Source organism: Lutjanus erythropterus, chromosome 12, assembly GCF_056507025.1.
Source record: "Lutjanus erythropterus isolate fLutEry1 chromosome 12, fLutEry1.hap2, whole genome shotgun sequence".
NCBI classification, from domain to species: Eukaryota; Metazoa; Chordata; class Actinopteri; order Lutjaniformes; family Lutjanidae; genus Lutjanus; species Lutjanus erythropterus.
Genome location: NC_139328.1, coordinates 21,645,006 through 21,665,490, shown reverse-complemented (window position 1 = coordinate 21,665,490; position 20,485 = coordinate 21,645,006). Strand labels below are relative to the sequence as shown.

Here is a 20,485-nt window from a genome sequence, read left to right as displayed (position 1 = left end):
TAAAGGCAATTCAAAGGCAAATCAATTCTCCTGTCAGTACTCCTGACCAAGGTGCTGGCTTATAATTGAAGTTGGTCCCCAGGTGCTGCACACTGACTGCCCACTGCTCCGAATACTAGGATGAATGAAATGCAGAGACTGATTCTGACTGTATATATGTCAAGCGTTACCATCTCCTTTTAAGGAACATAATCCATGGATTCATCCTTTCTTGTGTCAATACTTAAGGCTGCTGTTGGTATAAGGGTGTGGGAATATTTTCATGGCACACATTAGGCCCCTTATCACCAACTGGGCTTTGTTTAAATGCCACAGCCTACCTGAATATTGCTGCTGAAAATGTGCATCCCTTTGAGGCCACAGTTAACCCATCTGCTAATAGGTACTTCTGGCAGTATAACATGGCATTTCACAGATCAGCTTTGGGGTGTTGTGGAACAGGAAATTGTCTCAACTGTGTGATGTTATCATGACAGTGTGGACCAAAGTCCTGTGGAAATGTTTACAGCACATTATTGAATTCATGAAGACATTGGGCTTCTTCTTGTTCTTACCCAATATTAGAATAGTGTACCTAATAAAGTGGTCACTGTCTGTAGTTAATAAGTTGATAACATATAAACCAAGGAATATTTGTGTGATTTGAACAGCTATCTGTTGAGCCTGTGCTTCAGTGAGAGTACCATGTAAGAATAAATAGACAAGCATGTAGAAAAATAGAGGTGGTGACTTTACAACACACGCACGTATCTCAGAGCCTGTGTGGATTGAAAGTTTTGATAAAAGTAGTGTATTTCCTCTGTACATCTTCTGTCACACGAGTGAGTGACAGAGGACAAAAACACTTTTTTGAAAAAAAAAAAAAAAAATTGGATTCTGCATGGTTTGCCTGTCAGATGAAAGGACTGCAAGCAACAAATAGGATTCACTAAATTTCATCAGGATTAGGTCATTTTTCTACAACAAAAACTAGTGGTCATATCACTTCAAGGTCTTTAAGATTGTATTGGCAGTAGGGTTCAGGGAAATAATTTATTCTTAGATGCACTGCAACTCTGTCTTGAAAGATTATGAATTGATGCAGAAAAGTTATTGGAATTGGAAAAATTAAAACCCGTTCTTTGCATTATGATTGCCTTTAATAATCGGATGGTGAAGCGTTACAGACGTAATCATGAGTTGTGTTTACGTTCTAAATTAGGCTACAATCCAATGGGCAGCCCTGCTTCAAAGCTTGAAATTTTAGGCATCAAGATGCAGCAAGGTGCTTCAGAGCCCTCAGAATCGTATCAGACTGAATCGTGAGGTGCCGAATTTGCAGTTGCCCCTGAATTGTGTACATCTGCGTGTTCTAGTTACTTCAGGGGTTGGTTACCAAAAGGAAAAATATTTGCCTTACACCACATCTGAGTGCTGGACCCCATGAAATAATAATAATAATAGAATAAATTCATGTTTCTGGTTTGGCAAGTAGGGTGAACAACACCTTTTGCATGCGCTTCAACAGGCTGACACCTCTTTTTTGGTGCACTTTGATTATTTTTTCTTACAGGACTTGTAAATATGCCTAAATACATGTGTTTACATTTGAATTCAATTCATTACCTGCTTGCCATGTAAACATAGTTGATAGGAATTGGCTTCAGGGCAGCTCTTGAAAACAAACACATACATAGCGCAAAAAGAGCAACAAACAATGCAATCCCATTTTTGCATTCATGTATACATAATATGATAAAGTCCTTGTTGCTTTGTCACATACTTTCTTTTGAAGTGCTTGTTGGCTAATGCTTTCTCTACTAATACAACTGCTTGCGGGTCAGAGTCTACATCAGTATCTGCTTTTGCGTTGTGGATCTACAGTTAAGCTTTGGTGTTTCTCTGTCTGTCAAGTCTGTGTTTCTTCAGTGTTTTTCCTTATTACCTGCATCTCATTAGCAACATTAACATGTTTTATAAAAGAAAAGTCAAATGATAAAATACATAAACAAAGGACTACCTCTGGTCTTTTTAAATTTGAGCCTGATTTTTTTTGACACTTCTTAAAAGGAATAACAAGCCCATTTCTCCTCTAGACTCTGGCTCACAGGTAATGGCAGAAAAACTTCAACTTAAAAGTAGCCAGTGCACCCATTGTGACTGTGGTTGGTCGCTTTTGTTTATACTTGAACTCACTGATTGGCCTGTGCACTCGAAGCTCACCTCATTCCCCTCACAATCCCCAAGAAATAATAGATTGTTGTCTGTTTCTGTCAGATAGTACTGAAGTTCAAGGTGTCTGTCCGTCTTCCTAAGTCTTCTGAGCCTGCTAGTTCAGGGCCTAGACATTTCCTTACTCTTTTTGTGTATTGTTCAGGTTCCCCTTAGCATAATCTTAAAGACACCGTGTGATTGACACATCAATAATGGTTTTTGTTATCTTCCATATCAGTCTTACTACCCTGTAGTCAGGTCTCAGGGTTGAAATGACCCATCTCTAGCCCTCTGTTTATAATTAGACCCCACTAGGATCGGTTTACCCACCTGATTTCCTGTACTTTCACCTATTTTTCCTCTCTCCTGTCACACCATTTACTGTGCATTATGCAGGTGTATTTTCCTTTTCAACACATTATATCCTTTTACAAGGCCAGTGGCCAGGATACACAGAGAATTTTCAGAAAAATGTCAGGCTGGGTTTGATTACCTGGTCCTGGACTACTGAATGACCTGAAACATGAAAATAGTACCTGTTTTTCTGTGTGTGAATAAAGGCTTTATCCCATTATCTCTTTTATTCCTCCCATTTCAGGGTGATTGAGCAGCTCGGTGGAAAACAGCTGGTGATGAATCATATGCACCACGAGGACCAGCTAGTCCGTTACAACGCCCTGTTGGCTGTGCAGAAGCTCATGGTCCACAACTGGTATGAACACATTTGTAGCTTCATTGATCAGTTTGATATGAATCTTACTTACCGTCCAGTTGTTGTCATGAGGAGAACTGTCCCTTAAGGTTTTATTTTAACCATGACAACCTCATTTACATTTACATATAAATGATTAAAGGCCCTGCACACCCTCACAGGTATTTCCATTTATTTTGGCTGATTACAGGTCTGCTTAGGTTGAAGTTGGGCGGAGATCTGCTAGAAATTATGTTATATCAATGGACTGTGTGTGCTGATAAGAATGATAAAAGTATAATTTTCTCCAACATGTGCAACAATGCCAACAATCTCTGTACACGCCTACAGAGTCCTAAAAATCTAATCAAGCAAAATAAATGAACTCACCTGTGTGGGTGGAGCATTAAAGGCCTTCAAAGATGAGATTCTTTACTATTTGGTTATTATATCAGTATTCAAAGTCTTTGTCCAACAGATCACGACATGCCAACCTGCTTCTTTAGCTACATCTGACTGTGTGTTTTGTTTCCATGGAGAACACAAATAGTAAATTACAGACGACAAAGGTTATTGAGGATTGCTCCGACTGGTTGTGTGAAGATTTAAAGCAGAGGAGTGAGTCAGTTTGGATTTGAAGCTGTTAATCAGTTGTTTACAGGTTCATCTTTATAGCTGTGTGCAGAGGTTTTTTTTTTTTTTTTTCCAGGTTGTGTTTTGGGCTTTTTGCCATTATTGGACAGGGCAGCTGAAGAGCAGACGGGAAAGGGGGGTAAAGAGTCGAGGAGATGACATGCAGCAATGGGCCACAGGCAGGAGTCGAACGGGCGGCAGCTGCAGAGGACTGACAGGCTCTGTGCATGGGGCACATGCTCCACCAACCGAGCTACAGGGCCGCCCCTTGTGTGCAGAGCTTTGTCAGTGCAGCTGCAGTTCAACGATTGCTTGCGACAGTTAGGCAACCAGGCTAATGCTTGTGTTAAAGGAAGAAGTTTATGAACAGGTTTGACAGTTTGGGAAATATTATTAATCACTTTCTTGCAGAGAGTTAGGTGGGAATATTTCATCAATATCAGTTTGTGGTTTTATTATTTGACCAGGAGCTGTGACTTCCCATCCCAGTATTTGGGTGAAGCTAAGCTAATCAGCTGTTAACTGTAGCTTCATATTTGACGTACAGACTTGACAGTGGTACCAATCTTCTCATCTAACTCTTGGCAAGAAAGAAAATAAATGAATTGCCAATTGAGGTCTGATTAGCCAGAGTAAGTGAAAATAGCTGTAGGGGGTGCCACTGCTGTGTAGGGGCTTTAACTTACTAATGTCTAAGATAGGGTGACCAATACAGCTATGGGCCTTTTTGTCAGTATGGACAGACATTTATTTCAGCGCTTAGCACACCTACCAAGCTCACCTTTCAACACTATGGATGCCATCAATGCAGAATTTTCATTGCCAGGCACTTTACGGAGGAAGCAATAGGCTCCTGCAGCTCTTTAGAAAACACCTTCTTTCTCTTTGACAGAACAGGTAACCATCAGCAACTGACAGGTTCTGTCAGAAAGAACTGCAGGTGTCATGAGGGAAAATATGTCTGCATGGAGTCTGAATTGCTCTCAATTCAAAAAGTTTTTGAATTTCTAATTTGCATTGCTAACAGAATAAACATTATTATGGTTAACTTTTCATTCCCTACATGTCAAACTTAGAAAATGGAACTTTAAAATGTCTTCATTCGCAGATCACTTTGAGATTTAGATTGATACTGACATGTTTAACTGGCACGTTCAGGTCTTGTGGTAGACATATTGATGTCTTGATGTCAGTTGTCAGTGTTATGTCAATGTCAGTATCAGGTATTCCAAAGATATGTTTGCAGAAATATAGAAACAGTCTTGCGTGTCAGTATTTGTCCACCAGAGAGCACTGACAAGTTTATGTTTCAACTGTAAAATGTCAGGCTCAGTGCATATCTTGGTCACATTTGTTTAATGACAGAATTTAGGGGATCCTAATCCAAAATCTTTGATGATAATATGTCCATCCTAACAAAAAGAAAAGCATACATACATTGACTCACATATTGTTCAGTATCCAATTTTTCAAACTCTTCAAATATCAGTGTCAGTATCTGCTGTGAAAGTCCTCTATTCAAACCTTTCACCGGCAGCATCATAAGATCCATATGCTTTATTTTACTGAAGCACTCATAAGCACTTCAGATTTATTGTTAAGGTACCTCTCTTCAGATTTTCTCTGGGTCCAAACGCTCAACTCGCCCATCTTCTTTGTGTGTTTTTTCTGTCTACTGGATTGCTTGGAAACAGAGAAAATCAACAAGCAACGAGTGAAAATGTGTTTGTTTTGCTGCTGCTATCTAAAACACACCGTGCTCCCTGAGCAACTGTGGATGGAGATATTGTGTTTAATATCATCGTATAGTGCTGTTTTCCCATCTAAGTGACCATAATGTTCCGTGTAAACTGAACGTTCACTGAAGTGTGAAGGCAGAAGTTTATTTGGTCACTGTGACACAAAAGCTTTTCATTCTTGTTTCAGTAACTGTGAAGAAAAAAAGAGCAGATTCTCATTATCAGACCTACAATAGAGAGAGAGATGAATTTTCTCCCCCTCAGCTTCAGTACTCTAACTTCCAGTCTAAAATAGATGGATTTTTTTTTTATCTGTAAATGCATCATACAGGCTGAAAAAATCAGATAACCATTGCAGAAAAATAGGGCAGGGACGCAGGGTTAATTATATGTTCTGGAAGTTTTAAAAAGTTTGATTAAAGCCCAGAGATATCTTTGTGTTTACAAAGTATAAACACCATTTGGCCTCATGTTGAATCCCAGACATTTGGTCTCATTGTTTTATTTTCTGAGATGAAATAAGCAAACAGGAATAAAGTTATGGAAAGGTCAGGTGGTGATAAATCAAAATGACGGGAAAATAGATGGAAGAAAGATGAAGTACTGAAATGAAATGTGCAGGCGAGATAAGAGGAACCTGAACACTGCATACAAATATTTTACCACAAGAAGGGAAAAGTAGGAATTACTCGTGCGTATGAGTTATAGTCTGAGTTGCAAACTACTGTAAAGTTCAACACACGTCTTTCATATTCAAAACAACGTTGATTTGATTTTATATGGAAGTGGATCTTCCATCACTCACTTCTTGTTTTAAAGCTACGTGAAAGCAACAGTGTCTCATTTAAAAGCCCAGCATTCAAATCACATCTGAAGACATTCATTCATTCTTATAGTTTCTTGAACATCTCCTCCTCATAACTTACAGTGTCACAATATATTGTATTGTAACTCCTGTGTCGTGATAAATATTATATCACGAGATTCCTGCCAATGCAGAGCCCTTTAAAGAATGTGTTAGTTTGAGTAGGCAAAACTTAGTGGCCACAGAGTCACTTTTTGTGGCCACAGGCCTTCAGGCCATGGTTGATGTGGAAGCCTGACATTTGCATACATAGTAGCGCAATGAGTGACTTGTTTTCAGCGATGAAAACACATGAGCATTGTTGTTTGTGTCAGTCTTCTCTGTTATGTGCTGGCTGTTGTTCCAGTAGTTTGTTTACTTTGACAGGACCTATTATGTGAGCGGGGTTTGTGTCTCAAGGTTGTTTCATCGCATTGAATTATGTGTGCTGCCTACACTCATTGCCTTCATGAAAACAGAAACGAGTGAATGATGCTGCAGAGCGAGTAAAACACTGTGGTAGGTGCGGATGTCTCATTCACCCACAAATTGAAGATATTTTCAAAGCAGCTCACCACACCCACTGTCACCTTGTTTTTGTTTCCATGAGATCTTCTCATCCCTACTTACTGAAGGGCCCTGGCTGTCATGACAACAACCCAGATGAATGTGTGAAGTGTGACTCTTACATATCCTTGTGTTCTTCAGTCAGTTTCTTTACCATCTTTCCAGGACTTCAAATAATCGTGAAATAATGTCATTTTTGTCACTCGGCTTCATATCGATGTTTGACCAAACCCGCCAGCTTGTATTAATAGACACTTTGTTCTTGTGCTGTACTGGCCTCAGAGTCTAGACTGAAGCACGGCTCTCTCTGCTGAAGACTAGAGTTGTTATTTCATGATGTATTATTAGACTGTATTTCATACATTAGTTTGTTCAGGATCACTGTGTGCTCCCTTTTAAAAAGCTAGAGGGAGGCAGCGAAAAAAAAAAAAAATGGGAGTGGGTAAGTGACCTTGGTGAGAATTTCAAGGGACCAAATGCTTCATATTTTTCTCTCCTGTCCTTGTTTTACTGAAGTTGTCACTGAATAGAAAGCACTATTGATTTCCAGGGATAACATGCGGTATGTTACTAGATAACTTTGTATTTGTATTGTTACATTATAGTTAATACAGCTTATTAATAACAAACATGAATATTATGTTTTCAAGGTTTTATAGTTGCATTACCTTCATAATTCACTATCAGAGTGAGTAGTTGACCTTTTAGAGGACAAAATATGTCAGAGAGAGCATGACTCAGTCATTCATTCAACCTTTATTTATTTCTCGGGAATACATTGAGAGGTGGCCTTCATTTTCAGTGATGCTGAGATTACATTAGGCAGCAAAGCAAACATACAATACAAACAAAACAAGAAAAAGACAAAGTTAATAAAATAAACAGCCAGTAAGAATTCTACAATTGATTAACATAATTCCTAGTTAAAACATGTACATGCAAAAACATTAAGACGTGTTTTTAAAATCTCCCAAAGTTATCAGAGACTTTAAATTTAAAGTGCATTGCAAGTTATTCCATGAGTCAGGAGCACAGAATCTAAAAGCAGTTTTTCCTAGTTCAGAAGTGACACAAAGAACATGGAGTATTATCCAGTCCTGAGAGCGGGTCTGATAAGCTCCTGTCCTTAAGTGTAATAGTCATGTAAGTTAAGTTGGTAATTTGTTAAGGATCGCTTTGTAGATAAATATATACCAATGTTGGTCTCGTCTCACGGAGAGAGACGGCCAGCAGACTTTATTGTACAGAATACAGTGATGGGTACTATAAGTATCACCAGTGATAAACCTGAGAGCAGAGTGGTAAACTGCATCCAGGGGCTTAAGGGTTGTAACAGCAGCATGTCTGTAAATGATGATGATGCATGATGCATTTTGAAAATCAACACTTTATTGTGCTGTTCTTCCCTGTGTAAAATGCTATTAGGAAACATAATTTTGGTTCTTAATAGTACGATAACATCTGTTTTGATGTGATTAAAAAGTGAAATAATCATTTTGAGAGTATATACAGTATGTATATAAATATTTAATTGACCACAGCTGGAAGGCGCTGGAGAAGCTTGGAAATGCTTGAAGAGTGTGTGAATCTGGGTTTGGAAAAGTTTTAGGAACCCTGGAAAGAATGCAACAGTATTCAAGTCATTTTTTTATGCAATAATAATCAGATCGATCACTACACTATTGCTTTTACTCTTTGGAATTTTGTTTTTAATGGTGTTTGCAGATTAAAAAGAAAATAAATCCAAAAAAAGTGCCAGTGTTATCTGATATACACCTGGTAGACAGGTGTCTTGGAAATTGACACTGTGAAAGAAAAGTTTTGATATTGGGACCCTGACAGCACCAAATTTATTAGAAACGCACAATTGCTAAAACCTAACCAAGTAGTTTTTTTTTTGTTTTTTTTTTTGGTATGTGCCACCCATTGGTACAAAACAGTTTTTTTTCAATTACACAGACAATCAGTTTTATCCCATGGAGTAGTGTAGTCTATTTCTATATATTATATATCTATATATATATTATATTATATCTATATATTGTTCAGATAGTTGTCGTAAGGAAAAGTTCAGTTGCTCTGTACTGTGTATTTTAATTTCAACTGCAATCCAGTGTTCGTTTGACGGCGGGTCCACCTGCAGCCTCTTCCATGTGATGGCTTTCTTACTCGCTGTTTTTTCTTTTTTTTCACATCCTAATTTGGGCTCTTTGTTAAGGCCTCTTTACAGAGAGTGTATCATGATTAAAAAGCATGAGAATGCAACACATTTGCTGGTGAAAGTGTTCGTGTTATCTAATCTAAACCCGGCAGACAGGTGCTTAGGAAAAGAAAATCATGAAACAAAAAGGTTTAATATCCATGTTCAGTCTGCACTGGGTTTAATAGAGATACATGATTTTTGTTGAAAATGTCAAACAACACATCCTTAAAGCCACTTCTGTGACAACTAATCACAAAACACCTGAGACAGATACAACATCAATGACATTTACATCCACAAAATAATTGATTCTTTGCTCTTACTCCAGAAAGACAATATTTCTACTAAGCTGTTTCCATGGCAAATGAAAATAATCATTCCACTAATATACCTGTTTATGCTTCGATTAACATAGTGACGTACATCCTGTGACTTATATTATATATCATATCCAAAAACGTGTTTATCTTTCATAATATTTAAAAGTAGATTCTAACTCTACCCCAGCCGTACAGACTGTTGGCTAGTTGGTTTGTTTACAACGCACAGAGCTGACCATAAACGGGTAAGAGGTCGTCTGTTGGAAACTGTAGTAAAAACTGTGTGGTACATGTGTGCGATACACATATTCCGAATGTGCTGTGTATGTGTCCAAAAAAAACGTCTAAAATCTGAATAATACCTCCGTATCCCACGTCTTAATCAGAAAATGTTACAGTTGGAATAGAGCCTAATTGAAAATATCCACACAAAATAACCTTTTTACATGATCTACATCAAATTTCGAGTATTTTCGTATTTGGAATAATCGGAAAATTCAGGTGCATGTAAACATAGTCTGATAAAAACACTTAGAATACAAATGAAAATGTTGTACGAAGTCCAGACCCACTGAAACCAAAACCCACAGCTGTTTGAACTTTTAATAATGTAAATAGTTACTGTAAACTGCTTGCTATCACAGGCTGTAGGCTACACACACACACACCTGTTCACCTTCATGAGGACGGAAGCGTTTATTTATAAGAACATTGCTCTAATTTTACCGCTAACTGAGTGCCAACATCTAAGTGCAGGATTAGTGGCTTTTATCAAAGAGCACCAGCTGCTGACAGACAATAAGCTGAATACACTTGTTTGAATACTTATTGTCTGCCAGATTAATGCAATATAATGTAATGTTATCACTGGCAAAGACACAAAAAAATGACTTTGAATGTTGCATTTCAGCAGGTCGAACTTGCACCTTGTATGTGCTTTATTACATTCAGTGATCTATCTCTAATTAATTTCCGATAGTTAATGTGTTTCCTTCATTGAGCCTTTAATTTAAGTGTAGCTGATATTTTTCTGTGCTCATCCTCCATGACTCATCTTGTTGTGTGAAGGTGTTAGTTCATACAGCAGCTGCAGATACCTACATCAGAAATTACTCTGGATACACAACACTGACTTCATAACTCTGGCTCATCCTTCCAATTATTGCCATCTGCTTTCATTAAGTGTCTGGCAGCACCTTCAATCAGCATAAAGCTAGCTGCTATTTGCAGCTTCCAGCTAAAGGTTATCACTGACAACTACAGGGGAGTGTAGGAAGTTGGATGATTTTTTTTATTTGGCAGATGCTATTAGCACCCAGGTTTCAGTAGCCAACAATGCCTGGGATGTAAATACCACATCAGCTATTTACACCCTCACAGCAGAGGAAAACTTTTCCTAAACATAACCAAGTAGTTTTGTTGTCTAAACCTAATCAAAGTAGCTAAAGCTAGTCATGTTGTATCGTTGTCTAAACCTAACCCTGTGATTCATTCATCCACCACAACTCATCTCTTCATAGACTTTGTCACTCCGAAGCTTAACAAGGCGGCCTTGTTCTGAATAGCTGAAAAGCTGCCGTGTGACTATTCACACCCAACCCTCTTACTTTTTTTCTGTGTTTTTTTTTTCCTTTTCATAATAACCTCATTGGCTATTCCACCTTAGAAGCAAATAGCAGTCGCCTTTTTTCCTCGTAAAAGCTGAAATTCTCCATGACAGTGTAGGTTTGTGTGGGAAATGGGGGATAATGATCTTAAGTTTAAAGATTATAAGCTTGTTGTTTTGATAGATTTTAATTGATGTAGTGCAGGTTTGAGAATCATGTTCCTTGGAGAATTTTTCATTTCTACTAGAAAGAAAAATTATTTCTGTCTTATAAACCGTATCTAATCAATGAAACCTCCAGGTGTAGATGAAGATTTTTGGCCCCCCAGTGTACATCTGCTTGATTTGTTAGGAAGATACTTTACTGTTCATAGGGGTTAGTAGTCAACAATGAGATCAAACACTGAAGTCCGGGAATGGAGGCTTTGACCAGAGACCACTGATCTCCTGTGTGAAGAGACCTGAGGCAAAAATGGAGTCATGCAGAAAAGCACTTAAAAGTTTTATGAACCCAAAAGGCTTTTCTGCTGCTTTCTGTGACTCCTACATATTGTTCTGTATGAACTCACTGTCATGATTCATGCTTTAATTACTGTAAAAATAGAACAGGTTTCATAAGGAAACACTAACAGCTCTGTTTCTCTGCAGAAAAAAAAAAGACAAATGATGTTTATCACCAGCACTCACTGGTCTGAGTGAGTGTTTAGGTAGAATATAATTTCCACTTTCAGAAACCATTTCCATGCCTTTTACATATATAAGTTTGTGAGAGGCATGATATTTCTGGTAGCATTAAGGTGAGTGTCATGATATCATGTGAAAATGTTACTGCCAAGAAGAAAACTGAAGGAGAAGTGTGACCTTTCAAAATAATGGCATTTTATTGCAACACTTAGACTAACATCATGTCTGGGTCAGAATAACTGGGAGAAGCTTGTATTCTGAAAATGAGAAAGTCACTTAAAACTACCACTTACTCTGATATTAAAGGTCATAATTTCACCCCAGTAACCAACTGGATGATATGGGAGAGACATTTCATTAAAGGAATAGTTTGGTATTTCTGGAAATACGCGCACCCATATATATATTTTTTTTTCTGCATTCCAATGTCCCAGTTTTCTGAAAAATTAAAAGTTCATTGCACTTGGATCTACTTGCATCATTACACTATTATCATCATAGTGGTGGCATCAAATAACATTGTTTATAGCAATTATTTCCAAACTGATGTTACGTGTCATTTGTATAATCTGTCCTGTAGACACTGTGCGGCCTCCAGGAAATTACTTGGACAAGAAATAGTTTGACTCAGAGCTGAAGTGATTAGTCAGTTGGCAGAAAATTAATCAGCAACTATTGTGATAACCAGTTGTTTTAGTTTTCCTATAGAAACTGTGGAAAAAAATGGCAAATAATCTTATGAAATTAGAACTTTTTCTTCTCTTTCTTTGTAAATCTGAATATGTTTTGGTTTAGGGTTTTTGGTCACACCCAACAAGCAATCTGAAGATGATACTTTGGGCTATGCAATTTGGCAAAGTTTTTAGTTTTGTTGCCTGAACCTAACCCAAGTAATTATGTTGCCTAAACCCAACCAATTGTAATAGGCAGGATAAAAGTTTATAGATCTATTGATTGATTAATTAATTGATTTATTCATTTATTTTTTTAATTTTCAAATGAATCAATGATGAAAATAATCCTTTGTTGCATCCCTAGTTTGGTACAACCCCCCCAGAAAACTGCAACTTTACATTTTTAGACTTAAGTTTTTAGACTTTAGTTTTTATATGGTTAAAACAAACAAGATATAAAGTGGTAAATTAGAGCTGCCACTAAGGACTATTTTCATTATTGATTAATCTTTTATTTTCATTTTCATATTTTGTCTATAAAATGTGAAAATTTGGCAAAAATGCTTATCACAAAGTAACATTTTCACATTACTTATTTTGTCCAACCAACAGTCAAAACCCCAAAGACATGTGACATTTGTGCTTGAAAAATCACTGAAACAATTATCAAAATAGTTAGCAACTAATTTTCTTTCAGCTAATCAATAAACTAACTAATCAGGTGCTGGTTCATGGATTTTGTTACCTTTGAATAGAGCCAGGCTCAGTGTTTCCCCCTCCTTTCTGTCTTAATGCTAAGCTAAGCTAATTAGTTGCTGGCTGTAGCCTCACATAGAACATAAACACATGAAAGTGGTATCAGTCTTCTCATCTAATTCTCAGCAAGAAAACAAATAAACGTGTTTCCCAAAATGTCAACCCATTCATTCAAAGTGATATTTAGGCGTATTAAAGGGCAGCGTGTGGGCTGTTAGTTAAAATACATCAGAATTAAGTGTGTTTGTGTTGGGAGTGTTGAATTATAATTTGTTGTTCTGTCCTCCGCAGGGAGTACCTGGGAAGACAACTGCAGTCCACTGATCAGCAGCAGGCTCCAGCCGTGGCAGCTCGAAGCTGAACTGTTCCCGTGCTGCATGTGTGTGTTTGTGTTTCACCGTGTGGATGAGTGCGTACTGTATGAACATTCGTCTCCTGTCATTTTAATAAACAGCTGTTCACTTTGTGTAATAACTTGAAAATCGAACAGTGTGGCTTCCACCTGCACCCCAGATAATCCTCGATGTTACTTGATTTGACTGTCGTGCTTCGTGTCGTGCCCTCGCAGTTCAGTGATGTGTGGTGATTGAAGTCGCACTTTATGTCTGTGATAATGTACAAAACTGCAAGTTATTTAAGTCTTAAATGGAAAACATTGTATGTATCCAATAAAGATGCTTATCAATGGTGCTCCTGTGTTGGGTCTGCATTTCCTGTCCGGGGTTCAGCCGTTACTGGGGTTACAGCTGCTGAATAACAAAGAGATTTACTGTGATTAACTTGATAACATTATTGAGTTTTCTTATCAGACCATATTTGATTGGCTCCCAAGTAATGACAGCAGCACATGTTAAGACTGAGGCTGAGAGTTTTCTCCCGAGTGCTTTGGTTGTGGATGTTTACTCTCATCTGCCTTCAGGCTCAATGTAACCTTCACATGAAAAAAAAAAAATCTCTTCATCCTTCAAAATGTGCCTTTAGTATGGAGTCAAAAATAGCTTGTGAAGTGATAATTAAAGGTCCAGTGTGTAAGATTTATTGGAATGTGTTGGTGACCCCAAAAAAAATAAATAAATAAACATGTTTTCATTACCTTAGAGTGAGCCGTTAATATCTACAGAGGGTGCAGGTCCTCTCTGAAGAAGGCCGCCATGTTGACCTGCCGTGTTTCTACAGTAGTCCAGAGTAGACAAACCAAATACTACCACGGAAGAGTAGAGATTAGATTTAAGAGGTCAGAATAGTCATTTTGATCAAATTGACAAAGACTACTAAACTAAGACAATTCCTGGATATGTTTATTTTAGTTGGTTTTGTACGTGCACAATACTGTTTAGTTAGTTTTCACTTTTTTCTTAAGTTTAGTTTTTATTTTTATTTCAGTTAACTAATGTTTTTTCACATCTAGTTTTAGTTAACTAATAACTGTGCTGCACACTTTTAAGGGGAGGGCGAGGCAAGGATTTTGCAATCTGAAAACTCAGTGCTAGATGCCACTAAATCCTACACATTGTTCCCTTAAGATATTGTAATAATTTCAGTGTGTTGTGAAATGAAAAGTAAAGGTAATGCAAAGGGTTTTTTTTTAACTCATAAGGTTTTATTTTGGAATGAAACATCAGTGCAGTGTTTTTTTCTCCCTAAAAAATGACATCAACAACAGAAGAGTAAATCTCCTTTCAAAATAGACAAATATGCAAAGGGTTTTTTAAAGTTGAGAAGACAGTTTACAGCAAGAGCATATTGTGGTTTGGATTTTGTTGCTGTAAATATGCAAAAAGCTTCATGTTGACCATTAAAAATGACTTACTGAACCAATTTTAAAACATTGCATCTTGCAGAAAATTCTATCTCCCTGCAGAGCTTGGATGTCCCTGCAGAGCTGTCACACTGCAAGGCCAAAACCTTACGTCCTTGGAACAATATTCATTGCTTCTATCTGCAATCTCCCCTAAAAATTACAATAACCCATTTATTCCGGATGAGTGGCTCTTAAAAGAAAACAATTTTTGTGACTATCTGACACAGTAAGTTAGGTTTCAAATGCTGCTCTGACTCGTGCAGCTCTCCCATCTGAATTTCAATTGAATCAGAGGTGTTTGACCTCTTTTCCGCCAACCTTGACTGTACACAAGCTTTTCAGCGCTCGTCCTTCACTTTTTCATCACATTCAGCACACACAATGGTGGTGATCATCAGGTATAGAGGGACGTATACTTTATATAGGGGAACAGACAGTTTCAATATGTTTTGACTTCTATAATACGAGGGTTTGATAAGAGACAGAATCAGAGTTTTTAATTCAAACAGCACCCAAGGCTGTTTTTGTCTCTACTGTACCAAGTTCAAGTGCTGCATTTTATTTTTCTCTTTAATTAATCCCTTGGAAACAATTCAGTTCTATCAACATCAACACATTTTAAGCCATTGGTGTAATTACTAATATGTTTTGTTTTCTCAAACGCTTCCAATAATAAGATACTCGAAAAGACGTGCTGCCGAAACGAAAGCCATCTATTTCAAATTTTGAATAACGAAAAGTTGAAGAGATGGCACATACAGATCCAGACGCAGGAGTAAGTCACACAAGTGCAAGCCTCAGGTCTTTCTCTTCCAGTCCCAAGTTACTGTGGACTGTGGTAGTCAAGTCCTGGCTATAAGTCAAGCAAGTCACAAGTCACAAGTACCACTCTACGTCTACAGGCCTTCTTTGTTTAGGTCTGGCTCACATGGCCAAAAGTACCTCTCTATTGATTTATAACAAAGCTTGCAACACAATAGGATAAATGTGCAAAATCACACACAGAGGTGACGTAGTGGCCCAGGGCGTCCACCTTGGGGTTTGTGTTGCAGCTCAATTCCTCTTTTCCCTCATTCCATATCTTATTTTATCATCCAATATAAAAATACCCAATAGACCTTTTTCATAGCAGCCACATTGATATGAAATAGAGTGAAGACAGGTGTTATCAGTGGTACGAATCAAGGTTTACGTTCCATTCAGGTCAAACAGAGCCAGTGTTTACCCTACTATTTCCTATCAATATGGATGCTGTGAGAAGGTCTATTACAAGCTGAAAAAAACACATATCAACTAATCAAATTCATGCTGAATGCAAGAATCATATTCCAAATGGCAAATGGACTTGCTTTTATATAGCACTCTTTCAGATTACTGCCTACTCAGAATGCTTTCACAACTTCATGTCACATTCACCCATTTCGACACACATTCAGACTGATAAAACAGCCTCCGGGGACAATTTGGGGTTCAGTATATTGCCCAAGGTCACATCAGCATTGCTTGGCAAAGCAGCTGGATTTGTGAGATCACGCAATAATCCATCTTGCCAGACTGCTCGCAGCTATGGGCATGGTTTTAGGTATGACGGGAGCGAGAAGCGTTCATGGAAGGGACTCATCTCAAACAAACAATGGCAATCACTGAAGAGGTTAGAGCAGATACTGTGATAGCATCTGTCCGTTCAGAACTGGAGAGTATTTCTTCATTGAAAGAAGAGCAAAGAACGGAACTGAAGGTTTTTTTTTTTTATTAAAAAATGTTTTCATTCTACCTCTGACCGGCGTCAGCAAGACTTTGATCTGATTGGTTGACGTTAGCCTGTGTTAGACAGATGGTTCATCCAGTCACCTGCAGTGTGTTTTTTGAAAGTGCGTGCCCTTTTCAAAACACTTTCTAAGGGTGACTTTCCAGATGGTTCTACGTGATGAACCATCTGTAATGCCAAGTTAATTTTGGACATGCAGACTGAGGGAGCCAATCAACCAATCAGTGAATTGACAACAATCTCTACCTCCTGAGCTCCTGACTCCCTGAAAACATGGTATTTCGGCCGGGTGTGGTGCCTTATGTCACACACAGTATTGTGTGCCTGATGTATGGTCTCCACATGATTACAACTTCAAACAGAGATGATTTTCTTATATTTGTGATCATCACTTTATAAAGACACAGATTTTGGCTCCTTGTACTGCAGCACGGCTGCAACTAATGTTAGACTTCTTTGCAGACTTTTAAATGACTTTTACCTGACTGCTGACCATCGTAACGTTATACTGAAAAATATAACCAAACCAGGGATGTAGTGGTAAATACAGTCAGTGGCGCTGGCAGGATTATATTTCATGGTACACAACTGCCCACCCTCTTGTAGGGTTCCTTTAACACCGAGGGTCCCACACATGCACATATGTAGTCTACTCAGTGAGCAACCGAGCAGCATCACACAGCAACAGTTAGGCATTAAAAATATACAGCAATAACATGTAACACCAAACCCAAACCAAGCTGCTACAATAAACAATTACAAGGCCAAATGAGAAAATAAAATTGAGTATTATTCCCTCCTATTTGAAGTTCATTCTGTCTCCCTGTTACATCAAACTCCTGCAGAACAGCCTCCGCATCAATTTCAATGTCGTGATGGATGTTCATCAGTGCAAGTCGGTCATTGTATTCCTCAGATATGTCTTCAAGTGGCTTCAACAGCTGAAGGAACACTCAGTACTGGCGGAGGATACAAGCATTGTAGGTCACAGTGTTTATGTTTGGGTAGAAGTCTGCAGACAATATCAAAGTCTGGCAGATTTCACCAGTGACAGGTGCTGCTTCTGTAGTTCAAGCTCCACATCTGCAGTGCCAATAGTGGGCATCAATACACCGCACTCCTCCTTTATCTCCAACCATAAAGCATCTGTCAACTTGCACTTGATTTCAAAATAGGTGAGTGAACTCTCAGCCTCATTTAGAAGAAGTGGATGAACTTAGTTTACTTTCCTTTACACCCCTAAATGTTGCTAAAATATATTGACAAGATGCACTAAATTATGTCTAGCAACAAAAATATACTAAGATGTGGGTCTGTATTCTGATATCAGTGTAGCATTTTTCCCAAATGGGCTCACAAGGCTCACAAATAATTAACTGATCTTACATTGTGTGAGTCTTTTATTCAGTCTGGTTTGCCTCATTTTAAAGCTTTGGAAATAAAATTAGTCTGTACTTTGCTGCTTTACAATTTTTTGTCATGAACTCGGAGCACAGGCTCTGAGACAGTCAGAGCTCACCCATGAGCTCACTGGAACATCACTGCTACATCCTGCAAAACCACACCCATCCAGGCAAAGTCCCATTCCAAAACATCACACTTAACAATACAGTACACAAATGTATGAGTAGTTACTAAGGAACAGATAATAAATGAATTGTTCCTGATTAACTCAAGGACCATATCATAGATAATGATGAGTTAATAGAACAGGCTTCCCCTTCATGCTAATTAAAAATGGCATGTGATAATAGAGTAATCACGGGGTAATGAGGGTCTACTTAGTAACCACTTAGTATCCTGTTATCACTTCACTTGAGGGGGCACAAAAAGAATGACTAGTCCATCTCGATTATTTTGGTGTGAGATGCAAGGTTTCACAGATATCAGTCTGTGTTGCTCAAAATTAGAAAAATTAAACATCAATGGCACTTTCGCACTTTCGAGATGGACCACCTCCAGACAGCTGCTAAGGTGAGCCGGACCGGCCTCCAAGCAGGGGCTGCCATGACGTGTCCTCCGTTCCGGCCAGCCCGTGACTGACAACCCCACCTTTTTCCTTTTCAAACAAGCTAATGTTGCGAGAGTGACCTTGTGTGTGCAGGAGAGCAGGAAGAAAGATGTTTTTAAAATCCTGGTTGAATTCAGCTCTGAATAGCTTTTAACTGAATCTCTGTGGTTTAAAGTTTAGTTTCTATCCTGTGTTGTTGTTGTTTTTACATTCTGGTGTCTGCCTTGCTGTATTTGACTGTTTTGTGTTCACTTTCAGCACAATAGGAGTCGTGTTAAGTTACTGCTGAAATCGCAACATTTCCTTGTCTTGCCTTTGAATAACAAAAAAACGGGGGACTTTTATTGTGAAGAATATATAAAAGATAAAGTGTTTATCCTCTCGTTTACAGCTGCTCAACATGTACTACCTTTGTCTTCAGATACAAGAACACTTTCAAGCAGGTAGCCCTGCTGTAATAGCAATTAAAATCAGGCTGATGTGCTGAGTCAAACAGAGTCAAGCCAGGCCAGCTCATGTGTATGGAAAAGGGGTATTAGTCCCCTTGTATATTGGAGAGAAGGCAGACATCTCACCAAAAAAATAGAGATGAATAAATAGCACTAAAGGCCAGGGGCAAAATACGCATCTTTGAGGTGAGCTGTCCCTTTAAGTAATTATTAATAAATGAGGTGTTACAGTGGCTGATTCATGATTAATCAGGAACAACCCATGAAGAAAGTCATTATTTTGATTCACAGGTCAGTTTTCTTTTTTTAATATGCAGTAGTGTGCACAGCCAATCATTAAAAAGTTCCCATTTGCACTAGATGCACATTAGTATTTACACCAGCTACTCTCTGCTGAACTCACACGGCTGCGTTGCCAGCCAGAAGGCCAGGCTGGCAGCAGTGTACCCAGGGGTAATGTGCCTCCAGATGCCTACAGTGCTTAAGTTAATCTCCAACTTTTCCAATTATGAATCCTCTGTGGCAATCACACATTGTACTATCCACCTCATTCTGTAACTGTAAATGCCCAAACATAACTAAACTTTAAGTGTCTGTTTAAACTTTCCCACAGAAATCACAGTTTCCTTCTGCATATCAGCTCTTAACCTTGGTAGATAAATAAAAGAGCGCCCATTCAATCTGCGCACCCACAGTTTCTTGAACATGTAACTGCCCTTCAACTTTCTAGTGAACATTCATATTAGGTTTTAATATTTGCAAACTCTCATGCACCCTCTTCCCTCCTGCGTTGACATCTAAAAGGTCTGGAGAGCTGGGAGGTGCACAGAGTCAATATTGATGTAGAGGCTCACTGCGTCCGGCTGCAGCTGCCTGGACCTGTTTACAGTGGCTGGCACTCTGCAGTCCCTGTGCATGCTCACCTGCAACAACTGATTGGACTCTGGACCCTGAAACAGATGGTTTTTCTTCCCCCACTGCCTCTTTTTATTATGCTACCCACATTTGTTGTTCAGGGTCAAGGCGGAGGGTGAAACTGTCTGTTTGTGTGCACAGTCAGGGATTATAGATGAAACCCCCCTGAGGCAATGACTGTGTCCTGTCCTGTCTCAACTGTTCAATTCAGAGGGGTGTTTTCAAGGTTTTTCATGAATATTCAGGTAATTAAATCTGTGAAAAGCAAATAGGTTTCTGGTTCATGCTTCCAAATTGTCTCTGTTTGACATCTTCATCTGCCCAGCCTGGCCGACTGTTACATTAGCTCACAGAGAGAGGAGTTTTGTTGCCTTGCTTCATCGATCAAATCCCTTTGCTCTTGTAACCATGGGTCAGAGACTGTCCGTTTCTATAGTGACAATCAAAACAGGGCTCTGACAACAACCTCGTGGCGTGAAGCTCGATTTAAGGCTGCATCCAAGGAGAGAATCACAAATACCAGAGTTTTTTTGCGACTCGCTCTCAAGCCAGAAAATGACACTTCTCTCTGTAGCATTATGCTGTGGATACCTGTTATCTCCTGTTGTGAAATTAACTGTGCCATTTGAAC

General features: G+C 38.6%; 1 protein-coding gene across 2 annotated transcripts in view; it reads left to right on the top strand.

The window, feature by feature from the left end:
• atp6v1h (ATPase H+ transporting V1 subunit H) overlaps positions 1-13,600 on the top strand; it is a 36,138-nt gene extending 22,538 nt beyond the window's left edge. For both annotated transcript variants that reach the window (XM_084731536.1, XM_084731535.1), the window contains 2 exons: positions 2,792-2,905; positions 13,202-13,600. In XM_084731536.1, the coding sequence (XP_084587662.1) occupies positions 2,792-2,905; positions 13,202-13,271 (184 nt within the window). In that variant the 3' untranslated portion in view covers positions 13,272-13,600. The remainder of the gene's footprint in view (positions 1-2,791; positions 2,906-13,201) is intronic.
• Positions 13,601-20,485: the final 6,885 nt, after the last annotated feature.